The sequence below is a fragment of the Melospiza melodia genome, chromosome 11 (assembly GCF_035770615.1).
Source record: "Melospiza melodia melodia isolate bMelMel2 chromosome 11, bMelMel2.pri, whole genome shotgun sequence".
Classification (NCBI taxonomy): domain Eukaryota; kingdom Metazoa; phylum Chordata; class Aves; order Passeriformes; family Passerellidae; genus Melospiza; species Melospiza melodia.
In genome coordinates, this window is record NC_086204.1 from 12,784,834 (window position 1) to 12,810,560 (window position 25,727).

Here is a 25,727-nt window from a genome sequence, read left to right on the forward strand (position 1 = left end):
CTTGCACTGGAAGAACAGCAAGGAAAAAGAATAAACATCAAAGGACCAGGTTGCTCTGAATAATTCAGGCTATTGTATTTCACGTAGACATTGGGTATAATGCACCTTTTCAGTTCTGAGTTCATTTTCTCTGCCTGTTTGTCACATGGCCATCACCAGGACAAAACTGCATGCCCTTTGCAGGCACACAGAAGGCAGCCCAGGGCTCAGAAGGGTGCTTTCTACACTGCAGCCTCAAAACTGCGTGGTAGCTCTGGCATAACCTGCTGGTGTATGGGAATGCATGGCCATGGCTGAGGAGCTGCTGGACAAAATGGCTTTTTCATTTTTTTCACCTTACTGGTATTAATACTGTTATTTTATTACAGCTATTATTGCCTGTGCAAATCTTGTCTACTTGCATGTGGAGTGTCTGTGGAGGAAGCAGATTTCAGTCACCATGACCAGGAGTGTAGGAAATGCTTCCCATGGCCCAGTGCCACACTCTAGGGTGTGCACATCTTTTACTGCACGCATTGCGTAGGGCTTTGGGTTCCCTCCCAGAACTGGGCTCCCATCACACAATCACCTCCACAGGGGAAACTGTCATTTTCCACAAAGGCACACAGTGCTTAGATGAGATAAGCAAGGGAGACAGAAACACCAGGAAGGGAAGGGAAATGACTCACCTGTGGCTATCAGTTCCTAGTACAGAAATGGGGTGGTAGTCACAAGGGTCAGTGGCACCGTGCTGAGATGACACAGCTCAGCCCTTGTCACAGGATCTCAGATGTGTGGGACAAACAACATTAATGCCTGCAAGGCTTCAGGAGCAGAAGGGTCCCAGTCCCTCAGATAAAAACACCCCTACAAATTCAGATGTCCCTGTGCATTGCCTCATCCCTGTACATTGCATTTATTTACTTATTGGTAGCACAAGGGTTTAACTTGGGCTTCCATGGTTTATACATTTTCGTTGCTCTGCACAGAAGTGACTTTATCCCTGGGACAAAGCAGTGCTTTCCCTCATGACTGTCAGCAGCCAGGGTAAACCATCCCTGCCCAAATGAAGGCCTGAGCCAAGAGACATTTTATCTTGTGCACAAATACAGATTTGACGCTTTTTTCAGCCCTGCTCAGGTCACTATTTAAAAGGCTAGGAAGTGAGCACACATGAAATCATTCCTTCCATACAGGCAGACAGATGGAGAGAAATTCCAGCCTGCTTCCACTCTTTTGTCTTCAGGGCATTTTTGGAATTTCCTTCAGGAAGTGAGGTTATGACCCAGAGCCTTCCTCGGTGAGTAGGTTCTCATTTCCCACAGTCAGCCCTGCACAGCGATGACATACAGTACGAGAAGGTGAGGTTTATCTTCACTCTCCAACTGCATCCGGTACGGGCTCCATGGAACTTAAAAGTAATTCTGAGAGGGAATGGCCACTGGAAAGGAAATGGAAGTCAAACCTTTGGGAGAAGTAAGGCAGTATCTGCTCAACGACACTGCCACGGCCTTCGCTGGCAGACCCAACGGAGCTGCAGCGCTCACGCAGCTGAGCCACCATCCTGTGTTTCATAAACTTCCTTGACGTTTGCAATAGGCTGAGAATTGAACTTATGAATTATATTGGTGATACAAGTGAATTACTTCACTTTTCTACTCTAGGCAGTCATGGTAAAACTAGCAACTGTCTAGTTTTCCTTCTGTTTGTACTTCATTGGCTGTCTGAGGAGAATTGCTCTTGTAGAGATTCTTCTAGTGGCATTCAGCCATACAGCACATGCTGACAAGAAAGTTATAGTTTAAAATTAGTTTTGTATTTTACATAATCCTGTGATATTACACGTTATGTCCCTACAGAATGGACTTAATCCCAGCATGTACTAAAATCGAGGAATTCTTTCACCAACTTCTGTGGAAACCACACATGGCCACAACAGTACAAAACTGCTAGTAATCTGATAATAGACTCATTTAAAAAATCAGTTTATTAATGTTTAGAAGTCAATAAAGCTATGTGCAAATTGAACAATAAAAGTCAGAAACATTTTAAATACTATTTTTAAACCAGAAAAAAAACCCCAACAGTTTAATTGCACTGGAAATTTTACTACAAAGGCAATACATTTTCTTTAAAAAATACCAGTCCTAGGAGTTGCTGATGACTGTAGATAAGTCAATTGCTCTCAGCTATCCCAGATATACCACATTTGTTATAGTAACACTCTAGGCGCATGAAGACTCCTGTATCTTATTTACATTATACACATTCAACCCCATTAGCACAGGTTAGAAAAATAGAGGAGTAAAAATGATGCTGTAAAACAAATACATTCAATTTAACAACAGGTACTTCTTCCATGATCAAATACAGACATCTTTGCTGAAATTATAAACATTAATAAAATGTGCCAAAATGTATTGCATTTTGTTATGGAAGTGCATTTATCTATAGTCATTTCACTTCAACTTTCTTTTTATTTTTTCTGAAACGCGACATACTCTTTTCTGATTTTCCAACTGATCCTTACTTTTGGAAAGACTGTGAAACTGACACTGAAATACCCCTTCAGTTTTTAGCTCTTCTTACTTAGGCAAAAATCCCACTGTTGTCAATAGTATTTTTTACTATTTTGTAGACGTTCAAGTCATCTTGAAGAGAAATGATATTTAGTTCTTTCTTGCATTTTTCATGATAATGCAGTTTAATGCTATAGAATAAAAAGGCAATTAAAATATAGGGCCAAATGCCCCTCTGAGCTCCTCCATTACGTCTGATGCAGCCAATGGAATTGTACAGGCGAAAGTAACTGCAGAATCTAGCTCGTGGTCTTCAAATGTAATACAGACTGACAGCAAAAATTCACAGCTATGATCTTGCTAAGTAAAATCCCAAGAGCTTTGGACTCTGCAAACAAACCCTTATGACTTAACTAAAAGCTCTGCAAAATTATGCCAATTATGGTTGTATGTGGTCTAAGTTATATTTGTGTGATCTCCTTCCATATTATGTACTAAACAAACACACTTCTTACCAACGATACCAGAGCCACCACTAAATTCAGTACAGAAAGATCTTTGTGTCAGTGGTTTGCTGTGAAGAGAAAAAACTTCACATTCTTCTCACAGGGAAAAAAAAAAAAGATTCATTCTCCCTTTCCCTCCTCCCCCTCTCTCTTTCTCTCACACACACCAGGCATCATTTCACCAAGGCATCAGTCTTTCAGAGTTACTAAGGAGATTTCAGGATATGAATGCGCCTGACAATCCTGAGCTGCCTCAGCGCAAAGACAAAACATGCTCCAGGGAAAAAGATTTTCAAGCCAGAACAGTGTGTCCCATTTCTTGAACTCCAGCCTCGCAAGTGCACCGTTTGCCTCATTAGAACTAATGCTACTTGCTCACTCAGCCCAACGCTGCTGCTGTGAGCAGGAGGCGTCCCAGCTCCCTGATTTCAGAGGAAGACTCTGAAATACACCCCCATGGTTACTCCTAAGAAGATGAGGTAACATTGCCCGAAGACATGATGGTTTCAGGATGGTCACCGTCCTCCTTCTGTGGGTGTGAGGAGTTGTCAGACTTACTCCGGCTGAACTCCATGCCCCCAATGATTGGCCGTTTGAATTTGGTCCCAGAATCTGCTGGGGGACATGTGCAGCAGCACAAAATCTTGATGAAAGCCCTCCGCATCTCCTTGTTTGTCAAGGTGTAGATGATAGGGTTCGTGGCTGAATTGAGCACGGCCAGCACTAAGAAATACTCTGCTTTATAGAGGATTGGGCAGGTCTTCACTTTGCACCCCACATCCAATAAAAGGAGGATGAACAGAGGAGCCCAGCAGGCAATGAAGACACTCAGGACTATGATCACTGTCTTGAGCAAGGCTAGTGACTTTTCTGAGCTCCTGGTAGCTTTGGTAATGTTTTTCCGAAATGTCAGCCTGCGGCTCCTAGTCCTCACCATGGAGTAGATCCTGCAGTAGAGGACCACAATAGATAACAAAAGGCCAGTGAAAACGGTTGTGCAAAAGAGAATATAGTGCTTGTGGTAGAGAGGCAACACGGTGGAGCAGTTGGACAAGAGGTTCTTGCAGTTCCAGCCCATGATCGGGAGCCCCCCGAGGATGGCGGAGATGACCCAGCACGCACTGATCAGCAAGAAGGAGCGGAAGCTGTTGCTGCCATTGTGGAGTTTCATCTTCAGCATGGTGATGTATCTCTCAATGGCAATGGCCAACAAGCTGAACACAGAAGCTGACAAGGCAACAAACATGCTGCCTTCTCTTACAAACCACTGGTTGGGGGTCAGGCTGTAGGTTTTGTGTCCAGATAGCAGGAGGTTGGCAGTGTAAGCCACACCAGCCAGCAAGTCTGAAAGAGCTAAGTTCCCAATGAAATAGTACATGGGTCTGTGAAACTTCTTGGTTTTCCAGATGGTAAGCAAGACAAAAATGTTCTCTAAGATTATAAAGCAGCAAATGATGATAAAAACCACCGACGTCACTTTAATTCCAGTGTCCACACTCTCATTTAGCTTTCCCGTGTAATTATAATGCTCTTTGATGACATAGTTGACATCAGTGTTGGTGGGGTTGCTGGTGACCTTCTGCGGGGCAGTGGTGCCGGAGTTCATGGTGCCTGGCTGGGGACTGCTCCCCCAGCGGCCACCGGAGGGTGACGCCGACCGCAAACCCGGTGGCTGCCCCGCAGCTCCTTGGCCCCACAGCCTGCCCGGCACTGCTGCACGGCCTCACAAACTGCAGCCCTGAGAACAAGAGGCACAAAACCCACACTTAAAAGAAAGGAAGACAAATAGTGTAGCAAATGCTAAAGGGTTTAAAATAATCTGCTGTTTTAACTGTGCATCAGAGTCATAAATGTATTCACACATGAATCAGCTTCATTCAGCTGGTAAAATATGTTTAAAAGGTGGTTAGGCATATTCAATAGGTAAAGTTAATAAGACAAAAAAAGTTCTGTCATGCAGAACTGAACAAGTTGGAGTCAGCAAGGACTCTATTACTTCCAACACAAAAGATCTCAAAGCTCCCCAGCAGTAAGTTTTGGTGTTTTTTCTTCAGTGGGAAATGCAACAGCAGAGATTAAAAAAGAGAAAGGGCTTGCTTGATTAGATTTAACTCTAAATGTACGAAAGTCTGCACAGAAATTACTTGACAGAAGACCCGTATTCTTCTCCATTAATAAAGTCTCAATACACTTTGGAAGGGGGTAGTTATGCAATTTACTGATGCCATCTCAAACAGTGGTAAATTCAATGATGTAAATATAAACAAGAGATCATCTCAAAGCTGTAAACAGGTAAGGAGTGCCCTTGCTAAATACAAGTAAGAATATACTTTACAAAGCCCACAGCAGTAAAAAGTTTAGAAAAACAAGAAAAATATGGAATTAAGCTGGAGAGCAAGCCCATTCCATGGGTCTGAAACAAAGAATGTCAATAAAAACCCTTGCATTTAAATAACTCGTATGGCAAGCTTTTGAAATTGGCATAATTAAGGAATACGCATACAGAGGAAACCCCCTTTACACATAAAGGTTTCGTAGTGGACATTTAAAAAGAATTAAACACATAATATCACGCAAGGAAAGAAGAACAAGAAGATTTGCTAAATTACAGCCTAAGCGAGGCAAAGCATGGGTTCGGTTCCCCGCACCATTCCCGGGCTCCAGTCCGCATCGCTCCCGGACATAAAACTCCCACCGCTCCTGTCCCGCACGGCTCCGGGGCTCAGCCCGCACCGCTCCGGCCCCGCTCCGGTCCCCAGCGCGCGTGGCTCCCGGCCCGCACCGCCTCCGCTGCCCGCGGCACGCCGGTGTCCAGGTAGCCTCTTCCCCACCTCTCCTGTTTTGTTTCGTGGCCCCGGGGGTCGCGCCGAGCGGGGACCGCAGCGCTGGGACCGGGGGCGTCCCCGCGGTGCGGGGAGTGCGGGGCTCCCCGAGCCTTACCTCGCTCAAGCGCGGTGCGGAGCCCAGACCGGCCCCGCACATCTTGCGTGCCCGCGGAGCAACTCCGGTGGGCGGGCTGGGGGGCTCGGTGGTTTTAATGTTTCTGCAGCTGCTGCCCAGCCCTTCCGATCCCTCCTCCCAGCCCGGCCCTGCCCCGTCCCGCCCGCCGGGGCGGGAGCAGCCGCGGGCGCTGGCGTGCCTGGCTGGCACACGAAGGCGCGGGGCGAAGAACTCCCCCGCGGGACCCCCTCGCCCTGCCGGCCGGGGGATGCAGGGAGGGCTCCAGCCGTCCCTGACCTGGGAGCTGCCGCCTCCCGGCGCCGGGCGCCCCCGGCATTCCGGGGAAGGAGGTGCTGGCACGGCCCGGCCGGCTCCGAGCACGCTCCTGCGCCTGGCGGGGCGCCGGGGGCAGCTTCGCGCCCGCCCGGCTTCTTGCCCCCCGAACAGGCCCAGAAAGGCCATGGCCAAAGGCAGCATCCCGTATGCTACCTTAGCTCTCCCTCTTCCTGGACTGTGTAAGTCATGTTTAACGAAACACCTGGAAGAAGCTCTTCCATGTTCTCACTACAACCAAGGTGTGTTTTTGCCGTGGCAGGCCCGGTGGCTGCTACCCGCACTCCTGGCCTGCAGAGTGACTCACCAGCGGCTCCCCCCGGAATCGGTGTTGGTGTTTCCACATGAAAAAACCCCAAACAAACAAACAAAATCAAAAAACCCAAACCCAAAAACTAAAAAAACCCCAAACCCCAAAACTCTGTTTAGAGGATGTTGTAAAACAACTGTTTGCAAGTACGAAGAAAAGATTTTTTATGCATTTTTTCAGAAACAAAATTGGCAAGGGCAACTACTTAACACTCTTTTAAAAGAATATATTGTATATTCTTTTTAAAAGAAAAACCACTTTTGGTGTATGTGAAATGCCAGCTCTGGTGTATTCTACTCTTGCACTTGCTGCAGAAAAATTCCTCTTCCTTCCTTGCTCTGCTCTTGTTAACTCCAAATTGAAATGTAAAAGAATATCACAGTAGGCCAAAGCACAATATATTGAGTCTTCCAGTTCAAAGCATTTTGCCCATCAATTAGCTGTATCAGTTGTTATGGGGAAAAGACAGCACAAGTATTCTACCCTCAGGAAGAGGGTCCCCTTATTTATGCTAATAGTCACGCTTCAATTGCTCCACCTCTCCCAGAATGACTCAGATAAATTACAGTGGCAAACAGACATTTACTCTTCTACCACAAAGCTAGAAACTTAAAAAGATATTTATCCTCCTGAGAGCCTGGAGAAAAATGCAGCCGTTAAGTCACAACTGTCAGAAAAGGCACATGAGATAAATCATACTTGAGGTTGACATATGTATCCCCTGCAACTGCCCAACATACCCCAGGATATTTCAAGCTTTCCCCCTTATTTATCTAATACATAGAAAATACTAAATAAAAGTGCATTCATTAGGCATTTTCTTCTAGGAAATAATTCTTACATAATTTTAAGTAAGAGGAACATATTAAAGGAACATGCTTTAATTAAAGGACAGAATGATTCAGGGTTTCATTAGTCAGATGTGCAGGCTTTGATGTCCAGGCTATTGGCTACCAGCTGAGAGGATACCAGCTCAGAGATGTGACACCCAGCAAATTGTCAGAGGCTGTGTAGAATCACAGAACCATAGAATGGTTTGGGTTGGAATGGACCTTAAAGATCACCCAGTTCCTATTCCATTGCCATGGGCAAGAATAGGAACTTGGTGATCTTTAAGGTCCATTAAAGATCAACCTTTCACTAGGCCAGGATGCTCAAAGCCCCATCCAACCTAGCCTGGAACACTTCCAGGGATGGGCACATCCACCCTTTCTTTGGGCAACCTGTTCCAGGGCCTCACCACCCTCACAGCAAAGACATTCTTATCAATATTGAAACTAAGTCCACACTCTTTCAGTTTGAAGCCACTCTCTTGGCCTGACACTACGTGCTCTTTTAAAAAGTCCCTTTCCAGCTTTCCTCTAGGGCCTCCTCTATAGACTTAAGCACCACAAGAAAGTAATCCCAGAGCCTTCTTTTCTCCAGACTGAACAAACCCAGCTCAGCCTTTCCTCATAAGAGGTTCTCTAGCCCTGAGATCATTATTTGCATCTTTCCCCTGGACCTGCTCTGACCATCTTTGGTCCATGTCCTTCCTGTGCTGAGAACCCCAGAGCTGAACACAGCACTGCAAGTAGGGTCTGGCCAGAGCAGAGCAGAGGGGCAGAATCCCTTTCCTTGAGCTGTTGCCCACACTCCTTATGGTGCAGCCTACAGTACAATTGGCTTTCTGGGCTGCATTGCAGGGTCATGTCCAGCCTCTTATCCACCAGCACCCTCAAGTCCTTCACCTCTGCTTCTCTCAGCCTCAAGGAGTTGCCCCAATCCAGGTGCAGCACTGGGCAAAATATGCAGGCAATTTCAGTTCCATTCCGAAAGCTGGACACTTGTATCACAAAAAGCTTCATTAAACTTAGACGACCACACACATTTACAGCCTTCTTGACATTTTGGCAGTGAGGAAACTGAAATATAGCTTCACTCTTCACAGGCAAATGGAGCCAGATCAGCTGGATTTGCACTGAAGGCTGTCTAAACCCTCAGACAAGATAGGTTTACGTGGCTCAACTGCACAGGTTCTAACCTGCTTACAAGGTCCAAAACACAAACATGGGACTCAGGCTGGTCCAGCCAACTCTACCAAAACTGTAGTAGCTGGCAAGTATTTAGCAAGGGGGTTTACACCAGAGTTACACTCCAGCCTCACCTGGAGAAGAAGCCACCAACAGAATGAGAACTCTTTCTCACTACCTCTCCAACTGCCTTGTCCACTGATAAGGAAGCTTGCACTCCTACTACAGAAATCCAGTGTATACATGGCTCCTTTGAGAACTCTGGAATTGCCTATGGTCAGAATAAGGAGAAAGAACAACACAGTGTTACTCATGCCCAGCAGGAAGGCTGCATATATCAGGACACCAAACTGACACAAAACAGATGCCTCACCTGGCTAAACTGGTTAAAAAAAATGTTCTGCACCATGTCTACTAGCATCAAGAGACAGACACATTTTTCACTGGGATCTGAGTATGTAAATGCTCTTACGTAGCTTTCAGGATGAACAGAAACTCCCATTTTAGGGAATGTCATGAACAACAAACTAATACTGTGTGGCAGCCAAAGTTCTTGTGGAACTTCCAGTGACAGCTTAGTGTGGTAGGGATTGCAGAAACCTGGCTAGTCACAGAGCAATTTCCTTGCAGGAAAATGCTTTGATCTTGTCAGAAAAGAAGCTGTAAGCTGGGGTCCACCCAATGCCTGCATATCAAAAGACTGGTGGCCTCTGACAGCACCAGACCGAACTCTCTCAGTGCAGCTGGACAACTCACAATTGCATCAGAGGAGTGTCTGAACACTATCCATCTTGAAAAGATAGTGACAATCCCTGTGAGAGAGATTAGCAAAGGATTTTTCTCCAACATGTCATTCTTCTGCATTTTTCAAAAGTCTTTGTCCATATAAGCAAAAACTACTTTTATTCATCCTGATGCAACTTAGGTCACAAAGGGAGCCATTCCTCTATGAAGTGCTGGGTCATGACAGGAAATCTGTGAAACAGTACCAGAATGCAGGATTGGTCACCAAGAAAATACCAAGAATGGCCTGCAGAATCCCCCAAAATTCTCATGACTAGAAGAAATAAAAAAGTTGGATTCATTATTCTGCTGCAATCCCTGAACAAATATTCCGTATTTTGAATCACTCATCAAGATTTACATGCATTGTAGCATGCTCTTATATGCCTTCAAGTAACTGATACTTTTCAAAATCTGTAAGGAAAAAAAAATATGCCTAATTAATGTGTTCAAATGGGTTCAAATGACACCTTAAATGAAGTACATGCAGGCAGAAAAAATTATAATATTGTGAGATAACTCAACCCATACTGGGAGATTATATCAGAAAGTTCTAAGAGAGCAGAGAAGACACTGAAAGTATTTCTGCATCTTTAAGAAAGCTACAAAGACTAAATTAAATTATTTTATTAATTTGTTACATAAGAGTAACTACAAACCATTTATTCTGATTCTTGAGTATACTGAGTACCTAAGAGAACAATTCAGATTTATTGTTCAATTTAAAATTAATCAATGTTCCAGTTACATTGCTTTTCCAGTTTAGAACAATCTGGTTTTAAATTATTCTTTCCACAGGGAATAGGTTAGATAAATTAATTTTCTGTTGTTATTCAGTGTTCAAAAATTTCATGTCTTCTTTCCTCAGATTAGAATCAAAAACCTGGTTTTGGGGAAAAAAAAGGTCATGAGAACATTGCAAAGATTAAAGCACACATATTTTTTCAGTATTAGTATTCTGTAACTTAGATGGTCTGGTTTTAAGTTCTTGACATTGATAAATAATATTAATTAAATGGCCTTTTTTGTTTAAAAAGGCAACTGTAAAAACTTTACTATATTCATTTTTGTGAGAATCTGCACTTTATTTTTAGTCCACTAAGCTGAACATATTATTAGGAAAAGCTCAAGTCTGAAGGGAAAGAATGAAAGAAGTTAAGAAATTGGCATGCAATAGTTTGCATGGATATCATTGTATACCCAAAAGTCTAACACACTTCAATATACAAAGCAGTCATTAACAGGATGATAAAACTGCTAATATGCTCTTGAACTTTCTACTGGCAGTTCAACTACAGAATGTTTCTCAAAGGGCAATGGGTGGCCAAGCCAGGATCACACACATTCCACCTGGGCACAGTGACAGCTCTGCTGCCATCGGTCCCTGCCGGGCTCCCCAGGGCAGCACACCCTCAGCTCCGGTCTCACCACAGCGCCCTACAGAGGGACACACTGCAGCACCGGGACAGGGCACACGCCCAACACTTTCTACATATCCTACTGGACGCTGCAAAAAGTTAAAAACTAGCTACAGAAAAAGTACCCACACAGCAACACAAAAAATTATCAGAAGGTTGGCTTATCTGTTATTTTTACCCAGTGCACAATAGTGACAGATGAGCTTCATGGCTTTGGGAGGGATGTGGCAATGTGGAGTTTACTGCCTTGGATTCAATCAGCAGCTGCAAGAGCTACACCACCTTTACCCCCATTTTCAAAAGCATGGGTTAACCACAGAGGTGTGAATATTATGCAGTCGGCTTGGCCTAGTAGATTTGTGAACTTAGCACTATTACAGTTAATTTTCTACATTGGCTACTCAGAAAAGAATGACTTGGAAGTCATGTTGGGGGGACAGGTGTGACAGAAACACTTCTTCAGCCTGATTTAAAAAAAAATAAATCCTGAATATTCACTTTAAAAACTCATTTACATTATTTTCCTAGGAAACATTCTCAGGTACCTTCATCTCCAGTAACGTAAGAGATTAAAACCAAAAAGAAACAAGAAAAATAGGAGAGGGAGAAAAAAAATAGGAGAGGGAGCTACTCAGAGTCAGGCAGGAAGCAACTTGGCTGCACAGAAAATGCAGGGCCTCACCCTTTCCACTGACTTTTAGTTTATATTTTTCTTTTCCTTATTTGTTTCAAGAGTTTCCTTCCATTAGGAGTCACAGAGCTCTTGCAGAGGCAGCTGACTGCATTTAGGTAGATGGCACTGATAAATTGCATCTTATTTTAAGTAATGGTTTATCTCAACTGAAAAGGAGTGTCCCAATCAGTCACTGCCATAAATGACATAATGATAGGGAAGGAAAAGTGCCTTCAGTTTTCTGGTGTATTCCCTGATCCTATTGGCAAGGTGATGGGTTACAAAGATGAAATGGATGCATTGATGCATCCTGAAAAGGGTCACTGTAGAAAGCTGAATAGATTTTCTCTCTAGGGGAAGTGTGTTTTACAGAAATAAGATCAAGAGGAAGAATTTTAACCCTGGGGAAGCATATGCATATAATTCCAAGAATTCACTTGAGGGATAAATTCTGAGTTTAAAACAAAACAAAATCTTACAAAATGAGCACCTCTAGGCTAACTGACCAAAGAAGAAATAAAAAACAGAAATAAACTTTCTGGTTTTGTATGTCCACCACTTTTATACCCTTCTGGTCTTCTGTGTCTCTTACCATAAATTACTCCTCCCTGCTTGCTATTCCTAAATCTCATTAGTGTTCACTTGTCAATTCCTCATTAGTTGTCTCATTTCTTTGACCAATGTTGGGAGTACTTTAGAAAGGCTCATTTAGATGAGGTGGTGTGGACTTACTCTTCAGCAGCCTTTGCTTAAAAAGAAAATTATTACTGCCAGAATAACCCCAATGTAGTTGTAGATAGGGGCACAAAATATGAATCCACTAAGTCTGTCTTTCTTTCTGCAACCTCACCAAAGTAAAAGAGGACTTGCTCAATGATTCTAAATTTACATGATGTAAAACTTGTGATTACCACAGTCAAAGGAAGAGGCTTCAGTGATCTATCCCAAGGCCACAGGAGATAACAGGGTTTCAGTCTCTTGGGCAATTATAGCTTCTAACAGAAAACAATGGCTATTAGTGAGGCATAATGTGCAGAACTGCTCATCACACCCAGGAGAAAGATAGCTTGGTGAGCTGAGTCCCAGCACTTAAAAACCTTGAGTCCTCTCAGATTACACCTCACTTAGTACACAGCTAAAATGAAACTCTTCTGTAGTTCTAAAGGCACTAATTGGCAGCAATGAAAATTCTAGGAAAGATTACAAAATAATGAAAAAAAACCCACCACAGAAAAAAGGCCTGAAACAACAATTTACCCTGAATGTAGTTAGAAAAGTATCAGATTGAAACTGTAACCTGCCACAGCTTAAGGAGAATGCCTTTTTAGTAATACTGTTCCTGATTATTCCTCTCATTACTCACTGAACTGTTTAAGATAGCATGATCTAGCCTGAGAAAATTCTGGCTTGCCTTCCTTGCAAAAGCAGGTGCAGACATCAAAAACATTGTAAAATCTCTTTGACAGAAAGAACACTGAAATATATTACTGAACTCACAGCCATTCTCACACTAGCCTAAGGTCACCTATGTGGGGCATTGGCAAGAAAATCTGGTTTAATTCCAATTAGCTCAGAACAGGGAGGTGATTAGTCAGAATGAAGTGCCCAGTGTTGTAATGAGCATAGAGCTCTAGCCATGTAGTCCTGACACTGTTCTGGTCACACTGGAGCTAGAATTTGCTAGCCTACATAAAGATTTGGTTCCTTTGACACACCATTTATGTTTGAAGCAGTATGTTGATGTGATGTCTGTTTCTTTAGAGAGAACTAGAGGTGAAACTGCAACCTGTGTTTTGTAAATTCTTAGAAAGTCATCACTGCCAAAAGCCTTATTTAGGAAATATCAGGCACATGACTCACTTCTAGTCCTTGTTTCACTAATTCAGATACACTGTGAAGGAAGGAGTCCCTCAACAGCACAAATTTTTTTCATACTGCTAAGGCATTGTTCTTTTCAAAAGCAGTATTAGCTGAGAGCCACTGGTAGAAGGGTTTATTTTTGGACAATCTCTCCAACTTTCACTAAATCATTGCCACAGTTTCATGCAAAAGCTTAAAAAATGCCTAAAAATTACATTTGTTTTATAAATGAGCCTTACTGCTTGGAACTATTGAACCCCTCATCATACAGCTGAGCCAGGCACAGAGCAGTTCTTAGATACCTAGAGAGGCATTCCCATGTACTGGAGCCCCCCCAGACTTGAAACTAGAAAATAACCTTGCTCTGGAAATTGTGTATATTTCTCAGAACACCACACTGTGCAGGTAATAGTGAGCAGCATTTAATACAAAATCTTGTTTTTCATAGAAATTATTCTAGAGGGAAATCTAGACAAATTTTTGTGGACAAGTTTACCAGAAAAAAAACTAGACAATAATTCTGAGGAGTTGTTATCTAAAAGATAAATTTGTTATCTAAAAGATAATTCGCAGGTACTGGAGCTCCCCAGACTGCGGGCCAGGCTTGAAACTAGAAATTAATCTTGCTCTGGAAATTGTGTATATTTCTCAGAACACCACACTCTGCAGGCATTGCTGAGCAGCATTTCCTACAATATCTTGTTTTTCATAGAAATTATTCTAGAGGCAAATCTAGACAACTTTTTGTGGACAAGTTTACCAGAAAAAGCTAGACAATAATTCTGAGGAGCTGTTATCTAAAAGGTAAATTTGTCTGGATTTTAGCCAAGCTGTATAGAAGCTCTACACTTTGAGGACGAACAATGCAGGCTAGAATATGTGATTGCTGTAAGCCACTTCTTGATAAAAAGCTAAGGAGCTTTGTTTCACAATATGACTAAAGCAGAACAGCACTGGGAAAACTGCCTCAGGAAGTCCACACACAATATAAATCATAATCAGATTTTCCATACCTTTCTAGACACAGGAACTCCTAAAATATCAAGCCAATGAGACTACAAGTTGAATACTAAGCCAATAGATTCTGCAGGCATATTTCTCAAAACAGATCTGTGAGCTACATTTATCAATATTCACCTCTCTGTAGAGATACCTATTTTATAAGAAAATCTAAGGAACAGTATGGTCTCTTAATGGGATTTCCTGAACAAACCCAAAATGAAATCTAAACTTATTCTCACAAAAAGCTAGCAAAAACTCACCGCAATTTCCAGTAAGTAATAATAAAGATGTCTTTTTGGCTCATGGAGCTTGCTGCTCATCTTTCAGTCTTGCAAATAGTTTATCTGTACCTGAACTTGGCTGGAAAGATTACTGCTTTGGTTTATCTACAGGCTAGTAACTAATATGCATAGAACTCTCCGAGTCAATGCCATAGTAATGGTGTGATATGCATAAAACTTTTTTGGTGATTCTCAGATATTATGTATTACAATGAAATTATATTCTTCATGGAGATTTGCAGGATATTATGCAACATAAATACTGTCATGATAATGACATTAACTTTTTTTCATCCACTTTTTTCTTCTTCATATATTGTATCTCTCTAATAAAATACTGGAAAAATTATTTCATGCCCAACACCTATATGGCACAATAACAGGTAGCACTTTTGCCCTATATTTTTCAAGGAGCATCTCCTCATTTGAATTAAACAGCCTGATGCTCTTCAATAAATAAAGGGGTCTGTGGTATAAATAGGAGCCTTTGCATGGACTTCAATGGACTGAGGAACAGTATTTCAGATGGAAATATAAAATCTCTTTGAGGGTTGTACAAAAGTGTTACCCTCAAAAATATCTTTTGTCTGTTGCCATTGTTAAGGATTTCAAATCAGTGATCATTATCGGCAGACATCACTATCTTGAGTAGATTCTTACTGCAACCTTCTCTGAATTAAAATTACATGGTGTGACTCACTGATCCCTGAGAAAGCAAAGAAAAGCTCAAACCTTGATTCACACAATAAAACTTGGATCCCAGGAAACATGTCTCCCATCATGCATTCCATTCAGAATTTCAACATCATCTTCTGTTATTGTAAAATCAAACACCTGTGGGAATGCATATACAGTTAACATCATGAGCACAGACAGAATCAACAACCTCAGATATATTCTAGTATTTAACTGATCAAGATTCACTTTCATCTGAGGCCAAATTTTTATATATTTTTCCTTCAGAAAATTCTTATATTTTGTTATAGAAAAATACTCCATCAAGCTGACAGGCTCCATTGGGTGCTTTGCTCCTTTAGTGACTCATGTTTATTTGCACACTGTGTTAAGATGGTTTTTCAGCACTCTGGCCTCAGGCAACGATCCAAGACAAGGGTAGTATCAAAGGTGGTTTTGACAGCACTCTCTATTGTCACTGCCAGAGGTAGGTATAGGAATATCCTGACAGCAATCTCTTTGGGAGAATGAGCTCAGTATTTCACTTACATCCCAATGTTCAGTTTAGAGTGTTACAGTTCTCTTTCTCAGAACTTTAGACAAAGAGAATTTTTACAAGGTATCAGGACATTCACAAAGCTAACAAGCCAAAGGCTGTGTCTGTCTTTTCTATGACTCTACTTTGACAAAATTTGCACATATCAGCTAAATACAGAAAAAGTGCCACAGTGCCTCAGTACTAACTCAAACTGGAAAGTATTCACCTGTCTTCAAACACAGGTTCTTACAGCCACTGCCTTCTCCTGCAATGTGGCCACATCTGCAATGTGAATGATGGTGTCAGTGCTTTCTTAGAAGGTGTCCTATTGAGACATTATCATCAGTTGATAATGTTCTCTTTGTCATAGCTCTTCTGTGCTAAATAAAAAGATTCTGTGGAGCCTGAACTGTAGCCAAATGAGCTCCTCCCATCCTGCGTTATCCAGCAACCACTGTTCTGGAATGATCCTTGTAGTCAAATCTCATTGCTCTTTCAAGCCTTTTAAGCTTAAGCCAGGGACCAGTCCCAGAACTAGAAACCCTATGTTTTATATACTGAGGGTTTAATGAGGACCAACTTGACCAGAAGTGGTAGAGACTCAGGCCAACACAGACACATGAGGGAAAGAAAAAGAAGGGAGGTGTGATAAACAACACACAAAGACTGTGCCAGTTCTTTCCTCTCTCCCCCTTAAGTGTTTTAAGTTTGGATTGTAACACATTCCCTGAGTTGTGTGAAATGAATTGGGGGTGCCATTGAGTAAACTCTGTAAAAAATGAGATTAATCTGGATTTCAAATATTATTGGGGAAAATAAAAGTATAAGGAAGGATTTTCAAACTGGTTTTGTTCTCTGATCTGGTTCCCAATACAGCACCACAAGCAGCTGTGCTTGTACCACAGAAGGCGGTGTGAATGTCAGAATAAACAGCCAAGGTAGGAACTATATAAACAGGCATGGCCACCTGCAGAAATTCTCATGTATATTGATTCACACCTCCACACACACACACAGAAGGATAAAAACAGCAGATGGAAGATTCCTGTCTTGCAAAGTTTCTTCCAGATTTGCCAGTTCATACCCCTATGATATTTTTGGAAAGAAGTTGTGGTTTTGCCTACCCTAAATAAAGAACAATTTCAGATTAGAGAAATAGAGACACAAGTAATGAATTAAAACTATTTGGTATGAAAAGAAAATTTAGAAAAGGTGCGGGGGAGGAATCAGACTGCCAATTCTCATTCATTTCCACTTTTCTTTGTCCAGCCCCTTCATGCTGGGACCTTTTCTGCACATTGGGTAGAAGGAGAAGGTAGGGGAAGAGTCAGGGCAGGTGGACTGTGATTTCCTTGGAAGGTCTTTATGTTGGAGCTATCCCCAGGTGAGTTTTAAAGCTTTCATAAACTGTTATGCATAGCATCCAAACTCGTTCCATTTGACCTATATGCCTATCACAAAAAAAAAATGTAACCATAGCCAGATTAGGATGTTCTACAATCAGACAGGTATTGACAGAACTATTGATTACAAAAATCAACTGCAAATTTCTTTATTCACAGTAATTAGCTCTCCAGGTTTTTTCTGATATTTGTGAGTTACAGTTTTTTTCCTACATTGTGGTCATTTCATGGTACCCATTTGCCAATTTTGAATGAGTTACTCCAGTATGAAACGGGTAAGGAAAATGGAAAGGGAACCCAAAATATTAAGAACTCTTACTTGGATGTTAGCCAGGCTTGAGTGCATAACCAAATCTTACCTTGCAGTTTTCCTCTATCCGTTCTGCCTTTGTTGACTTTGGAATAGTGACAATCCCATTCTGTAAAGAATTATGCTTCTCATCAATAAAATTTGCAGATTTTAAGAAAATTATCTATCTTCAAGCCATTACAATGAATTCCTCACATCTTCTGAGGTTCAAATTTCATTTTGTGGGGGACACTGACATTTTTCCATGTCATTTGCAGCTGCAGTTACATACACTGTTGATTTCCAACACATGACATGGTTTATATCAACTTAATACATTATTTCACTGTTTAGTACTTTATATTCAGTGACAGAAATGGAATGATGAGGAATACTGCTTGTAACATCTACTTTGGAAACATTTCTTAGTGGTGGCTCTTATTCTCTGCAGATTATTTATAATAATTAATATTTGAAATACTGGCATGATTTGTGTACTACATTCTAAATTTCCAGTACAGCCACCAGTTCACACAATATCAACATACTGAAAGCAGAAATATCTTCTGGTATAAATAAATTCTGGTTTGATGCACAAACCCCAAACAATTTGCATTTTTTTCCTGAGAAAGGAGACACATTTTTATTACCACCCTTCATTACCTGTATGCTCCAGCGTATGCAAATCTGTGCTGGAGTTCTGCCATACTTCTTTGCCAGCTGAATGACAGTAGGATGGGTGAGTGCTTCACCTTTGGCTAAAGGACAGTAGCCTTCAAAAACAATATTTCTGCTCCTACAATAATCAACCAGCTCCTGAGGTCTTTGAAAAGGGTGGTATTCAACCTTAGATAAACAGAAATAAACTCAGTAAAAACCCTGAAAACACATTTTTTGGAAAACATCAATGAAAATGAAAATAATTTCTCTCTTGTTTTAAAAATAGAACATGAGTGAACTCACTGTTTCTGGGAAGCAGGCATAAGGTATTAGTTTTAGAAGATACATGAAGGGTATTAATCACATATTTTACCAATAATTGGCACAAAAAGTTAACTGCATTTTGTTTCCCTCAGAAACAAGGCGCAGTTGTCTGCCTGACCTGCAGCTGGACTTTCACTATTGCTCTACTGTTAAGAAATATATACAAATGAACAGTGGAAGTCAGCATCAGGTCACTTTTACTGGTACTTTGAGACGACTTTCTCTTCCCCAAATCTATGTCCTTTCCTGCTTCTTTACTAATGATTCTTTCTAGCGATCTTTGAGCTGCCCAGGCAAGGGGAGGAGGCTGAGCAGGGGCTGGGTTTGCAAGCGACCAACCAGAACAATTTGCTTAGGGTGAGGACCTGACCTTGGAAGCAAAGCCTGTTGGCATGGATTGCACATGGCAAATCCTGTGTTCTGTGTGGTGTCACCATCAGCTTGTGCAGGGAAGCAATCACACTGTGGAACTGATGTGTGAAGGAGACCCTTTGTAGCAAGGAAGATCACAAATTGCCAAGAACCAGTTAAAAGAGGAAAAGTAACAAGCTGCAAAGACACAGTTGTTGGGAGAAAAGGCAAAAGAAGTTATTGGACAGTAATCATCTCAGAGGAGAGACATATTCTGGCATGTAGCTAAAACCAGAAAAGAAACTCTGTGACATTCCTTAATAAGTTATTTAAATAAGTATTTCACAGTCTATTCATTGTAAGAAGCATACATTACTCTGCATTTAGATGAAAGTGGGTAGTGTTTGCTTTAACAAAATACAAAATCATGTGATGCATTTTTGTGACTGGTCATCAGCATTGTTGCAGGGACTGAACTCTTACGCATTTTGAAGAAAAACACTCTTCTGAGCAATCACCTCAATACGTGGAATCTGGAAAATTTCTTCTGCCATAAAGAGGACAAATGAACATTTCCTGTTTCTCATCTTTAGTACATGTTGTCTTTTCAGACAACAATAGCCAGGAACAATAGGCTGGCAGTCATTCAACGTGAGCTAAGAAAAAACTGTGCCCCTGGAAGGCTGGGCTGAGTCAGCCTAAAGCTGCTATGATCTAAATTACTAGGTGGACTCGGGAACAAGGTTCAAGCAGCAGACATCCATGTCTTCTACCTTTGATGTTTCTTGACCTTTGAGTACCCTTTGTATTTCATGTTTGTATGTGTAAGAGCAGTGCTTAGGTCATACAGTTATTCCCTTGTTTGCACCTGAGCTGGATATGAAATATTCTCATTTTATCTATGCAGAACTACGAGGGGAGAAGTGAAAGAGCAAGCCAGGTGTATTACTGGATTAGTAAAAGAGTAATAAGCAATTCTAGCAGATGTTCTTTACAGTAAATATAGCAAATAATGCAGTTTAAAAATATTAAATAAAAATTATGTATTTAGGACCAAATGCTGAAACATCTGCAGTGCCTCTATGGCATCATGTGACTTATTCAGCATTTATTACTAATTAAACTGCAAGTAGAATTTACCTGCTGGTCTAATAAGACTCCAGGCAGCACAGTTTCAGGTTACAGCAGAAATGTTTAAATCAAGAGCAGTATGCTGAGGTATCACCTGAAAGCTTCACAAGCAGAATACATAGCAACAACTACTTCACACCTGAAAAGATCATACTTCGTGCCTTTCACTGAATCCAGAGGCTCCCAAATTTTGTGAATTGAATTTTTGACATTTTGGCACGTGCAGTTTTGTGTTGGTAGAAGCATGTATTTTTCTTCTTAAATATATTACTAAAATAATCAAATGCATCAAATAAAATAAGCACTTTGGAATTTTTATTTCTTTTAATTAAGACATTCTGGAAGGTTTTAGCAGCATCTGCAAGGTACGAGGATCCTGAGCTACAAGAGGCATAAGGTGAGTGATCAACATATCCTTCCCCTCAAAATAACAATTCTTGCTTCCTGTCTTGCCCCACCCTTGCTATTTTTGTCATCAGACATTTTCAGGCAAGGGCTGTCTGTCACATAATGGCAGAGAAAGATCTTGATCTTTTCTGGCACCCTACCCTGATTGACTGGCATGTAAAAACTGGCATCTGGTTAACAGAATAGTTTGCAGCTCACATTACAGAACTTCACAGCTGCTACATGCCCAGCCACAGGGGACCTCCAACCAAAGCACTGTTTTTTTACAACAGTCATAGCAAATGGGGAAAAGCTGAGCCTAATAACAACCCTTACACATGGCCCTAGAAAGTCAGACCTCAGATGATGATGCACAGAGGTCTTACTCTTTCCACCCTGCTGTGGTCCTTTACACATGATAAAGTTTCTGCACATCTGGAATTCAGTAATTTTCTCAATGGCAATGCTGTCTTACAATTTTTTCTCTTTGTGAAACTGAAATACAAGGCAATGAGTACTTTCTATATAGAAGTACAGTTTAAGTGAGTTTATGTACAAAGGGGTTGTTTTCTACTGTCTTATATGCATTTCTACCTTGTACAAATTTACACAGTAGAGCTCAATATTAGTGGCAATATCAACAATGTAAGTAAATCTCTCTGAGGTCACTACTCAGTAATTCACACTTCTCCAGGACTGGAAAAATATTGAATTCTATTGAATTCCTCTACTGAATTCCTAAATGGAATTCACAGAGGAACAGCTTATATTTGGGTTCAGTGCATCACATTAATAAATGAAACATATATATTTGTTAAGTACTTATAAAATATTTTTTCCCCCTGAATGACAGGGCAATGAACCTTTAGAGAGACTTCAAAGATTTCTTTGAGCCTAAATCCAAACTTGCTACTGCCAAGTCAATTACAAAACTCTGGCACACAAACGTGGAACTAGATTGTAGGTTTTACTATACATGATGTTAGAAAAAAGTACCATCATTTTACAGTGTTTACTAGTACTTTTAAAAGTATACTGAAATTTTAAAAGGTGCTTACTTATTAATAAATAACTTAGCAATACTATATTCTTGAAAAGACAGGCCTTGTCTGCTTCTTTAAAAGACAATACTGCTTTTTCCCAGGAACTGAGAAGAAAGACAGTACTTGAAACTTGGTTAGTAAAACAGAAGTATTGCTTATTTCTCCTGCCTTCCTACTTTCTCCCCTTCACAGAAAAAATCCCCAACTTTCAATTTTAACATCATAAGGGGACTGTTGTAATTGTAACACTCTTAACTCTAAAAGGGAAGTATTTTTCCTCCACTTGTTTCTTCAATATTTAGACTTTGTATCCAATGACTGTTTGCAAATGTTTTATATTTAGTAAGCCCATTGAAACAGTACACTATTTTATTCATAAATATAGTGGGAAAACTGTATTATAAATCGTGGACAGTGAAATAAGAACTCAGTATAGCATTTCCATTTTGAATTTAGAAATTCATTATTTATTTGATGATACTTAAGTAATCTTACCATCAGACTCATTAACTCTCCAAGATTAAGCAAGAAACAGAATACATACTTTTTTGAGGATAAGCTGAAGTATGCTTTATAAAATTCCTTTAACTCTAAAAATATAAATTAATGCTATAACAAAACTGTTTTAGGTGGAGCACTTGGCAATGGTATGGGTAATTCACTGTTGGTTTTTGCTTTCAATTCACAACTGCTGTGTAGCATCTCAAAGAAATTACCAGCAGAGGCCCTCTCCCACCCCTCAATGTCACCACCAACTCAACTTTTTGTACCCTCTTTTTAGACTCAGAAAAAGCAAATAGCACCAAGAAACAGCTTGTGGCCATGAACACTATTGAAAAAGTAAGACTGGTAACATTTTGACACTGTGGGTAAGAGGAAATTTCAAAACAAAATCACTGTTTTTTTCCTTGAAGTGATGTAGTAGAAAACTGAAAAGCTACTATTATTTAACAGGCAGTTACAATTCATGCCAAACTCTAGTAAGTCTTTGTAGATGTGTTATTCTTGAACCTTGGTAAATTCACCAATTATTAAACAGTCATCAACCTGCCCACCTTAACATATATTTCCATGGTTTATTTTGAATAACTGGATTTAAATATTGTGTATGGGTTTAGGCTTATTTAAAATTAATTAATTGCCCTTCAGTAACCTTTAGTATAGTGGACAGCTAAAATCAGAGTTGTTTGGTTCTGACAGTCACACTCTGGCAACACTTTTATGGCTGTTAATGACATTAAACCATAAACAGCTGTCAGAAATCCTGACCACCTGTACAAAGGGGAAACCCTGTGCCTGCACTCCATCCATTCCAGTTCCCACATCCATGTCAGCACACACACACACACACTATCTGGCAGGAGGTGGAAGGAATGGGAGCATGAACTTCCAGCACAGCTGTAGGCAGAACCTGCAACAAGGGAACATTTGTCGAGTGTCCTGGCAGCCTGCCGGTATGTAGGTGGCCATCCTAGATCTGCCTAGGGCAGCAAAAACATTCTGCAGGGCTGTCACAGCACCTGCCTAAAGCAGGAGCTCACTGAATTCATGTGAACTAGGAAATGAGGGGGGAGCAAGGGAAGGGCATCCTTACATGGATATGTAATTAACTGACTCAGTGTTGCTTACAGGAACACAAAAGTATTCAAACAGAGGCTTTCCAAAAACTGGTTCGCTCTGAAAATGCTAAATGTTCTGTGATTCTGGAATTTTACTTCTAAACTGTTTTATCACCAAAAAAACTGTCACAGGGACTATTTCTTTGTGTCTGTGTACCCAGAAACAAACAAGTAGCCTGGGAGAGAAACTGGGTGGGGAAATTTGAGGAAGAACTTCCCTAACCTTCGGGTCATCTTCCGGAATGGTTTTCAATACGCAAATAGAAATGAAAAAAGAAACTGGATGACTAAAGCAATACTTGGGTGTAGCCTTTCATACATAGGAGTGGGGAGGAGGTTGCTAACCAAAAAAACCAAAGTAAAAATTCAAACCCAGATACTTTAAATACATGTATCCACTCACCTGATTAACATGTGGAGTAATCACACAGTCCTCCTTTAGTTGCTCAAGATGGCTGATAAGAAAATTGCTTACGCCAATTGATTTACATAAACCTAAAGAAAAACAGAAAAGAAAAAAATTTAGGACAATCCTAACTACTTGGGTGGATGATTTGAAAATTAACACTTTCAGGAGAACAAAATTATTTTTTACATCATTTCTGTAGAGCAAAATACCGCAAAGGAACACAGAAAAATGGCACTGAAATCTAGTTTGACAGTGTTATCTGAAAATGTGGTTCTTTCACAGTCACATTAGGAAATCATTTTATAATCTAAACACACTGGAAACTCCCCGGTGTATAAAAAGTCCAGGCTAAATTCTGGGAAAGGCTAATGTAGTATAAGCAAAGAACAATTGGACTCCACCAGAATGAAAAGAAGGAAATGGTGTTCCAAGCAGCTTGCCAAAACTAAAGGAAAGTGGAACATTTGCTGAAGACTAATAAGGTGTGAGCAATACAACCCAAGGACATGCAGCCCAAATGAACCATGTCACACTGCCTATTTTCTGTTAGATCATTACAAGAGGTTACGTAAAACTCCATGTAAAATCTTCAAGTTAATAAGCAGTACCTAGCAAGAACCATGAAGGTTAAAAATGTAGCTGGATTTCTCAGCTCCTGTTGACAAGCAAAGTCAAATGGGACCTAGGTGATGTGAAGGCTACTTTTTAAACAAACCACAAGTGTGCAGGCAGTGAACAAATTAAGAGCTGACAGGCCAGAAATCAGATGTCTTCCTTCAAACCTCAGATATGATAAAAGCCAACTCCCAGTCCTGGCCTGCCACCACCCCTCAGCCCTGACCTGTCTGGGATAGTTTGATCCTTCTGCTTTGCTAAGCCCAGCTGGCAAGAAAGGCAGCTGGGGCTAGGCTAGGAGGGAGCTCCTTAGGCTGTGCATTCTGTGGATCATGGCTCAGGCTAATTTCCTCAGTATGTGAATTCTGTCTGCATTGACTTCAGCTGTATTTCAGTTTGCAATGCTACAGATGGAAATTCTGCCTCTGTGTGAACACAGAGGATCACTGTTGTTAATCCAGTATTTATTTGAGTAGACCAATTGTATAAAATGCATAGACATGTGTATCTATATAAGAAAAAAGAAATTACATTTTTCTAGTCCTCTGTGAAATTCTGTAAGTGAAGTTACAGCTTACTGATAATCTGTATAAACAGATTGTTGAAGTCCTAAAAAAATTAGATCAGCTTTCACATTATTTTAGCAGCATAAACTGAAGTATAAGCTGTAGGAAAAACAACTGCACGCATACTATCGCTTTTTGATGTGCTTCTTTCATGGAATACCAAAAGAAGAAAAAAATATATTAACAACTAAAATTCCAGATGTCTTTCCCTTATAGAAATTACCATTGTTCAAGAGTATAACATAATTAGGTTAAAAACCAGCACTATAGTGATTTACATAATTTGTATGTAATCTGCCAGAAGGAGCAAAAGCTGAGCTTTTGACAAACAACCCTCGAGTGTCAACACTAATAAATCATTATGCCACAGCAGTCAGAAAAACACAGTTTTAACACAATGGTGAACCAAAAATATTATACACTATTGTTGAAAGCTAAGGAGTTACAAAAACATGCCATTATTGCCCTTGAAGAATAAAGCTTTCATTTCAGGTTGAAATAAAACAAAATTAAGTCACAGACATGAAATAGTACATTTCCACAAAAAGCTTCCATTTTTTCCCCTACAGTATACTTGAAGATGTTTTGCTTCTAGCATATTTCTCACAGGAGACTTTGTAGTCTGCTCCATCGTGTTAGATTTCTCATCAAGAAATTTCAAGGTATTTATGTTTTTCATTAAAAGTCATCTGAGTCATTCCTACTAAAATCAGTATTATAGCATTCATGTGTTCAGAGTGATGTTCCACAGAGAAAGCTTAATTCAAAACCGCTAAGAAAGTAAATACTCTCCCAGAAAACACAGAAATAATTAGAATTTCAATGTTTTTATAAAACTAGTATTTTCTTAAGGGAAATTTTTCTAGGAGAATACACTTAAAACATTTCCCTTTCATTAAATACACAAACTTGTTTGGATGAAGTTAGAACCCTTCACGTCAACTCCACTGCTTTGGTGTTAGTTACAGTTTACTATATGACAGTTAAAGTGTTTTGACTTTTGCTTTAAATTAAAATATAAATTATAAATATTAATTAAAGAATTGCTCAGTCTAACTGTATGAAAAAATCTTATTTCAATGCATGATGGAAACATGAATT

The 25,727-nt window shown here is 40.4% G+C and overlaps 2 protein-coding genes across 2 annotated transcripts in view; both read right to left on the reverse strand.

Moving 5' to 3' along the window:
- Nucleotides 1-1,948: 1,948 nt before the first annotated feature.
- Nucleotides 1,949-6,030, reverse strand: S1PR1 (sphingosine-1-phosphate receptor 1). Its single transcript, XM_063165594.1, has 2 exons — nucleotides 5,945-6,030; nucleotides 1,949-4,742 (listed from the first exon to the last, which is right to left on the reverse strand). Exon 2 carries the CDS (start codon nucleotides 4,608-4,610, stop codon nucleotides 3,471-3,473), a length of 1,140 nt encoding a protein of 379 aa, XP_063021664.1. The 5' UTR covers nucleotides 4,611-4,742; nucleotides 5,945-6,030; the 3' UTR covers nucleotides 1,949-3,470.
- Nucleotides 6,031-9,994: 3,964 nt separating this feature from the next.
- LOC134423025 (uncharacterized oxidoreductase YtbE-like) overlaps nucleotides 9,995-25,727 on the reverse strand; it is a 32,107-nt gene continuing 16,374 nt past the window's right edge. The window contains exons 3-7 of the mRNA XM_063165598.1: nucleotides 23,440-23,531; nucleotides 18,185-18,367; nucleotides 17,592-17,651; nucleotides 15,349-15,450; nucleotides 9,995-10,265 (exon numbers count right to left, since the gene is read on the reverse strand). Of these exons, the coding sequence (XP_063021668.1) occupies nucleotides 15,355-15,450; nucleotides 17,592-17,651; nucleotides 18,185-18,367; nucleotides 23,440-23,531 (431 nt within the window). The 3' untranslated portion in view covers nucleotides 9,995-10,265; nucleotides 15,349-15,354. The remainder of the gene's footprint in view (nucleotides 10,266-15,348; nucleotides 15,451-17,591; nucleotides 17,652-18,184; nucleotides 18,368-23,439; nucleotides 23,532-25,727) is intronic.